Source organism: Xiphophorus couchianus, chromosome 22 (assembly GCF_001444195.1).
Source record: "Xiphophorus couchianus chromosome 22, X_couchianus-1.0, whole genome shotgun sequence".
Taxonomy (NCBI): domain Eukaryota; kingdom Metazoa; phylum Chordata; class Actinopteri; order Cyprinodontiformes; family Poeciliidae; genus Xiphophorus; species Xiphophorus couchianus.
This window is the reverse complement of record NC_040249.1, coordinates 4607747-4615680: the sequence shown is the minus strand read 5'-3', so window position 1 is coordinate 4615680 and position 7934 is coordinate 4607747. Positions and strand designations below refer to the sequence as shown.

The window sequence follows — 7934 nt, the reverse complement described above, 5'->3', positions numbered from 1 at the left end:
ACTCTTCTGTAAACACTCGGGCCGTTTCCATTAGCTGATTTCACTTCTGTGGGATTATCACGTCTGTGGCAGTAAGTTGGATCAAAGCGAGCCGAGGGTCAGCCAGGAATCCTCTTAAATGAGCACAAAACTGCGAGGTTTATCTGACATAAGAAGCTCACGCTGAAGAATACACACCTGCTTGGTTACAGCGTCTTAAAGATTAGTGTTTACCGTCAGCAGTGGAGCCAAAAACGGAACGACACACCTCGCGTGATTCACCTCGTGGAGGGATCGGGGGTGAGGCAGAGAGAAAGGATGCAGTATGTATAAAATATTTATTATGAAGAGCACAGTATGTCACATTTCATAACAAAGAGCTCTCCCATTGTGCTTGAAATAGTACATCTCCCAACACAGGACGTGTTAACATAGAGGCATGTGCATAATACATACACCAAATTCAAACGTTGCTCTTTATATAGAATCCTATCATTGCTTTATAACTTGTGCATATGTTTATATCCGTATCTTCTTCTATTTTTTTTCTTTTAGGCAGCTTTCTAGAGCTGACCACAAAAATAGATCTCTGTTCAAATCATTTCAGTGGAGCGACGGTAATTTAGATCATGAACATTTCTGTCTGCAGGCTGGAAAAGGAGTCGGGGTTTTTGGGGGGAACATTAATACAAAGGCACGAGTTTGCATGCTTCTCCAAGGTAACGTGAGGGTCGATGAGATGGGTTAGTGCAGTAGTTTAAGCATTTCCGTCACAAGGTGTGTCTAAATGTTAAAGCGCAGAGCTACATATTGCTTTTAAGGATCTGAATTGTCAAATATTTATGGCCTTGAAACAAAGAGTGTGGGAGATGGTTCCCCCTGGCTCCCACAAGCCGTTTCCGGGCTTTTGGACTCTAATAGTGACGCAATGTCGAGTTTTCAGCTAAAAACAAATGCCAACTTTACAATTAAAAACGACGTGATTTTGTTAGAACCTAACAAAAGCAAAATGCGTCGCCAGTGTCATATTAACATAACATGAAAATACATAGTCAAAGTGATAATATAAGAGAAAGTTTACAAACCATTTCATTCATCTGTGTCAGTGGTGGAACAAAACAAGTCAAGAGAATAAGATCGTTCACATTTTTTGTTTCTTTTTCAAAGTACAAGAAAAACATCTGTTGTAAAAAATAAATATCCTCTCAGCTGGATCAGGAGAAAAAAAAAGAAAGAGGGAAAATATCACCTCCTTAATGTTCATAAAAGTTCATGTTTTCATTTCAAGTTCTAACATTCAAAGATATACAGTTTCAACCCCGTGACTCGGGGTTTTCATCTTAAAGCTCTCGTAAGATTAAAATCCGCACGAATAAAAATCCTCTCATTACAAAACAAAATCATCTCATTTACAATCACTTTTACCGCCGTTAGAACCGTTTTACACGCTCGATGACATGTCATTTCAGCTTGAGAAATTTTTTTTTTCTTCTTTTTATAAAACAAGCTTCCTTTTGTCGGATGGGAAGGTGAAAAATAAGGACTCGTTTGAAATATTTTAGTCCTGAAAGTCCAACGCCGGAGCTCATCACACCGGCTGGAAGCAGAGGGGAAATAATAGCCTGGCTATATTCAGGGGCTGTCAGTCAGGAGTGGTTGCATAGCAAGATGTTCGTGTCAGGGGTGAATACAGCGAGTGCTGCTGTAACAAGCAGAGTGAATCCCTAAATGTGTGGGAGTCGAGTCTGTGGGACGGCCAAACGCGTTTAAACTGGGAAACTAAATGAGCGTTAATCCAAAGGAGTCAAAGAGTGAAGGCGGCCACTGCCACGGAAAGTATTTAAGTAATAGTAACAGCCTCATGTTCCGACCCGCCTTCCAAACTCAGCTGTTCCTGATGCACACCTGTTTCTTTAAAAACACGTGAACAAACACAATGCACACGGTGACTCGCAAAAAAAAAAAAAAAAGGTTTTCACACCCCGACGACCGTCATGTTAGACACAGGAAGTTCACTTCGCTTTGATTGGGGTTTTGTTTGGCAGAGCAACACAAAGTAGTGCATGACAGTGAAGTGGTGGGAAGATTAGGATTTGTTTTCCCATTTCCCCCTTTACTCTGATAACCACAAACAGAATCCAAAGCAAATACTTAGAGAAGCTGCCTAATTTAGAGGACGTCATGTTATGGAGAAGCAGGGTCGGGTTATTAAACTGTTTCCCAAGTTTGGCCTTGATGGAAGAATGACAGAGCGAAAGCAACAAGAGCCATTTATTGCACATTTCAACATACATGCAAAGCACTAACACTCACGCCCTGAACACACCATCTCCATGGTGAAATTTGGCAATGGCAGCATCATGCTGTGGGGAAGCCTTTTATGAGAACATGGATGGAGCTAAATGAGGTGCAATCCCTGAAGGAAAAACTTGTGGAAACCTAAAAAAAACCCAACATAAACATCATGAATACCGTCCTAAAGCCACAGCTGTAACAAAGTGGTTTTAAGCAATATTCATATGTTAGGATGGCATAGTCAAAGTCCCGACATAAATCCAATTCCCATGGGGGAACAGACTGGGTGCTCTCCACCTAATCTGATTGATCAGGTTTTATTTTAGAAGAGATATGGAGAAAAAAAATAAAACTGTCTGGTCGAGACATAGCGCAGAGGAAATGTAGGTAGAGGATTCAGTTTGGTGGAGGTGTTTGATTTGCTGCATTTGTGGTAAAAAGTTTTTAAAAAAAGTTTTCCTTCCACTTCACATTTTTTAGCACTACTTTCTGTTGTCCCATCGCATAGAAAAAATAAATACAATACTTTATTTGAACTTTGGAAAAGTTCAAGGGTTATAAATAGTTTTGTTATTATTATCTGCGTGTTATTTTTGCATTATTTCTTTACTAGATTTATCACCTGTGCCTCATAAACAAAAAAAAACGGAGTTTCCCATGGAATCCATCAGATCGGTCAGGATGTTCAAAAGAAAAGCGCGTGATAAATTCATATGTAATGAGGTTATTAAACGGTTTAGGATGTCAGAAGTGATTTTGCGGCTTTGATCACATTTTGATCATCTTCTACATAATTCTTATCCACAAAGTGTCTAAATTCCCCACGTTGCCGACTGATCTCCCTTTGATCATCATCCTTAAACATGATCATCATCTCTGTAACTCGTTTGTGGTTTGAGCACCAGAAGGCGCCTGCGTTTTTGCTTTTTTCTTTCTACTCAGCAACCGAATCGCTTGTAGGAACAGAAAAAAAAAACCCTGGCACCAAACCAATACAAGTTCTCCCTTCTGTGAAGACGTTCCCGTTTATTTATGCGAGCTTAATATTTAATGAAAATGGAGGCAACGGAACCGAAGCGTGGCTTTTCCCTCCGCTGTGTCCGTTTCAGCTCGCCTTATAGCTCCTTAAATGGAAAAAAAAATAAAAACAGCATGCAGGGAACATTAAATGTTCATCTAGACAGTAAATATCACAGAGAATTGCTTATTTTAGTCACAGAAAATTACTTTAGCTGTAATTTTAGATTCAGCAAACTGTAAATTGTAAATCAGCTCAAAATGACTGGACTGTGTGATGTATTTCAGTTTAGCCATAAACATCTATTTTGGTTTTTAATACGTGCCAAAAAATGGCAAGGATTGGTTAAAAATTCTACATATTTGCCAATACATTTTTTAACTCTCATCTATTTGTCAATTTTTAAAAGGTTTTGAGTAAAGCTTAAGCTCATTTCTTTTATTCAATGTTTCTTGGCTCTGTCATTTTGTATTTGGTGAATATTTTTTTCTGACCTGAACATTTTATTTTTGTTGTTTATTTTTACATTTGTAGTATTTAAGAACTACAATAGCCCTGTTTTATTTCTTGTAATTATGGAATGCAGTAAGATATTTAAAATACACATGTACCGTCATATTGAACATATTAGAATATGTGTTTTTCTGATGAGGGTCATTTGTCAGAATAAAAGAATTGGCTTTTAAAACTAACCTTTAAGCAGGTATTAAACATTAATCCCACATTTATATATTTAAAATATTGCTCTAGTGTAATATTTTAATCTGAAATTTTTTTCCCTCATCATTAGGCAGAAAATCATCATAATTAGCAGAAATAAAGGCTTGAAATCATCAGTCTGTGTGTCATTTATCAAAGTTATATGTTTCACTTAGTGAACTGAGTTATTGAAATCAATAACTTTTCAACAATAATGTTGCCCAAAAATATAATGACAATTATAGGCTCAAAGTGAAATAAAAAAGAATCAATTTTGTAGTGCAATCTGCAGACTTCTCACAGTCAACTATATGTCAGATATGTACATGAGGGGTTTTTAATATCAAATATAAACATATAAGTAAATGTTAAACATGCAGCATGAGATCAGTGGCAAATGGGGTATTGATGTTTTTGTTGCATCGCATGTTAAATTTTAAAATATCCAGTTGAGACCAAATCGAAACATAAGCTGTATGAAGCAAAACAACTTTTTTCCTTCTGTCTTTATTTCTTTTCTGTTTTCCAGGTTTCAGTCGTTTAGGATTTCTAAAATAATATCTTAATGCCTTCTAGCTGTTTGAGAGAGCCAGATGATGCTCTCATGACTTTGTGAGCTTCTGATGGGTTAACTGACAAAAACTGAGCTAAATAAATAAATGTGTACTTTAAAGCAACACCGACACAACACTAGAGTGTAAATGTATCACTATTTTAGATGTAAATGTCTATTTACCCGAGTTAATTTTCATTCAAAATGTTTTTTTCTGCGTTTTAAACACTAATCTGGAGTATTTATGCTCAAAAAGACCAAACTGAAGGCTTTGCCTCCATTTATGAGAATGATATACATTTTTCTGTAAAATAATCCATTTTTTTCCCCCCAGCAAGAGGTGCTGATCTCAGCTTACTTTATAAGTGGTTACATCCAACGAAAACTGTGAGATATAAGTATTGTTTTTTAGAACTAGAGAGAATTTAGGAGACATTTTGAACTACTGGGCTGCAACACAATGTCACTGTTTTAAAAAAAGAAAGAAAAGGATTTAAAAAAATAAGAATCATGCAAAAGTACTGGAGTTGGAAACAAAATGCATCATGCACATACAGCGGGGAGTTGAATCTGTGACACTGTTATGTAACGGCAGGTTATTATTATCAGATACAGCTTACCCAGTGGTTTTATGCGACATTATGTCAGCCTGTTCTTCGACAAATACACATTAGCACATATTATTTTAGAAACATCGTCCCAGTGGGCATTCCTTTTCTAGGCTCATGAGATGTCCAAAAGAAGGTAAAGTGCGGAGCCACAACAAACGCTGTAGTTTGCATTATCAGATTACGCAACACATCCCCAAAGGTAAAACAAAAAACAAAACAAAAAACGCATAACTTTCACACAACAGTGCATCACGTATATGGCTGCAGCGCTCCCAGATGAGATTAGCGAATGCTAGACTTCAGCAAAGATGGATAACTTCCTCACTGCAGGCTCACTGGTTAGCATTTAAATTCATTTTCCATCTAGCACATCCATTAGTGCTTTATGCAAATGACGTTGTAAGTTCTGCTCAAGAATGTTTCTTTTTTGGGGGGGGAATCGGATTGCCCCGGCCAGAGTTATCTGTTGTATAATTCATAATGATCCCGGCAGATTTTAATAAGAGATGTGTCTGAGCAAATTACTGCGAGATTGTTCTAACATCTGGACGGAGTCGGCTCTTTCTGACTGAAATAATGCAAATGACTCGCTGTGCAGCCTCAATTAATCAAATATGGCCCCCCGTGGGTACACATCTATTTTATATGACATGCAAAGAGTTTCATACGAATGATTCAATAACAAACCAGCGGGTCATGCTGCCTCCATTGGGGCTTCCCAACAGTTAAGACTCTGCAGTAAGTTCTGAGATAAAATCGAACTAAGCACGGTATTCCCCCCACCCAACATGGCACAGTGGAAAAATAAATTATGTACAAACATTTTTCTGTCATTTCTACATAACCTTCAAGCGTTGAGTGCTACGAATACCGTAATCGTTGACGGTCCCGCGTTAACCATGAGGAACACCTCGTGTTGAGGTCGGTGGGTCTCTCGGACCGCCTCATGCAGATGGTGCGCCGTGCGCCGCCTCAGCTATCCGAGCAATATCAACATCACTGGATCCCCGGCTGAGCTCACGGACTGCCGTTACCTGACGAGCGCTCCTGTTCCTCATGAAAAAATGTCCTCCTTGTCCAGTTCCGGCGAGGTGGGCCTCGAAATGCCGAAAAGCGGCTGCTCCGAGCCGGTACTGGATTTCCTGGCTCTGAGCAGCTGGAGCACTTCGGCGAGCTGCGTCTCCAGGCCGGACATTCGCACGCCCAGCTTCTTGATGTCCTCCTTCAGCTCCATCTTGAGCTCCTGAAGCGAGGCCTGGAGGGTCTGCTCTGGGATGGGGTAGAAGGCATGCCTGGTTTCTGGAGGCTGGGCGGGACTGCGGTCCTGAGGAGTCATGCGGAACTCGCCCACTTTGTCCAGGCGTAGGTCACTTTTGGTGATCCCGCTGTCGCACGAGTCCGTCTTCTTGAGGGTGGTGTGCGGCTCGTGCTCAGTGGTCCGCTCGGGCAAAGTCTCCATGGACTCGGCTTTAGCCACCTTGTTCCAGTTGTCGGCTTTGGCCATGGACTCCTTGAAGAGGCCCCAGCCTTTGACTTTGACCGGCTCTGCGGGTCGGCACGCCGCCAGAGCGACTGCTGAAGGCACCTGCAGCTTCGCCTTGTCTGTGGGGGGGCAGCTGGTTGGCGTTGAAGGTGAAGGGGCCGAGGAGGACGGTGTTGCTGGGCTTTCTGTCACCGTGACGATGCTGGTAGTCGTAACAGGAGCTTTCACCATCGACACGTCCACGTAGACCGGACCCTTCTCGACGTCCTGTTCGTTGAGTTCCTGTTTGTGGGTTGCCATGCGGGCTTCCTTCTGCTGCCGGAAGCGCTGGAAGAGTTTTCGTACCGGGTGATCCGGCGGCAGGTTCAGAGGCGCTTCGTTTTTACGGCGCTGCCGCTCCTCCTCCTCCCGTTTCACATCGCTGATCTTCCGGAAGACAATCTGCAAAAAAAACAACAAAAACAAAACAAGTTACAGAGCTTATGTCAACCAGAAGGTTCGGCATTATGCACAGCTGATTGATAAAGGTTTTGACCAGACGCAAGAAATTCTGTTCTTTAATGGGGATTTTTCTTCTTTGTTTTTTCCCGGTATAATTTCCACACTTGGACCATATAAACATCCTTTTGTTAGGCCGTATGCTATCCATGAACCAAAAATGAACGTCATTCTACCCACGTCGATATTTTCTGTGAAATATCGAAAGGCAAAGTCCCTTTTTTTAGGAAGTGTATCGGTAGGCTACACTTATGTAGGCTGCGCTAAGTGTACAGTCTGCAGCCGCATGACTCTAAAGCACTTTGAAATGCCTTGCTACTGAAATGTGCTATACAAATAAAATTTGATTGATTGACTGATTCATTCATTCATTCATTCATTCATTCATTCTACCCCATCCGGTCCGTAGCAGTAAGCGAAAGAGACGGTGAAGTTGAACAAAATGGAGGAAATTTCAAATGTTGAAGTGGCAGCAGTAAAGCTGGTCGAGGAGGAAGAGGAGCAGCTCATTCAATCATTTGGCAACATTTTGAATTCAGTAAAAGAACGTTGAAAGTGAAATTATTTTATACTTCTAAACTTGTTCATCTGTTCTTATCTGTCCGATACCTCTTAACAACAAAAAAAAGTACACACTTTCTTCATTTCTTTGCAGACGCTGTAGTTTTTAAGTTCATTAATGTGGCCAAAGTGGGAGACGGTTGAGATTTTATTTTTACATGTAACATTTACATTTTACATTTAGTTGTTTAATTGGGATTTTATGTGATTGAGCAAACTACTGGATGAATGAGAACG

General features: G+C 40.4%; 1 protein-coding gene across 1 annotated transcript in view; it reads right to left on the bottom strand.

Moving 5' to 3' along the window:
* Positions 1-302: 302 nt before the first annotated feature.
* kcnh1a (potassium voltage-gated channel, subfamily H (eag-related), member 1a) overlaps positions 303-7934 on the bottom strand; it is a 71204-nt gene continuing 63572 nt past the window's right edge. The window contains exon 12 of the mRNA XM_028006522.1: positions 303-7079. Within this exon, the coding sequence (XP_027862323.1) occupies positions 6210-7079 (870 nt within the window). The 3' untranslated portion in view covers positions 303-6209. The remainder of the gene's footprint in view (positions 7080-7934) is intronic.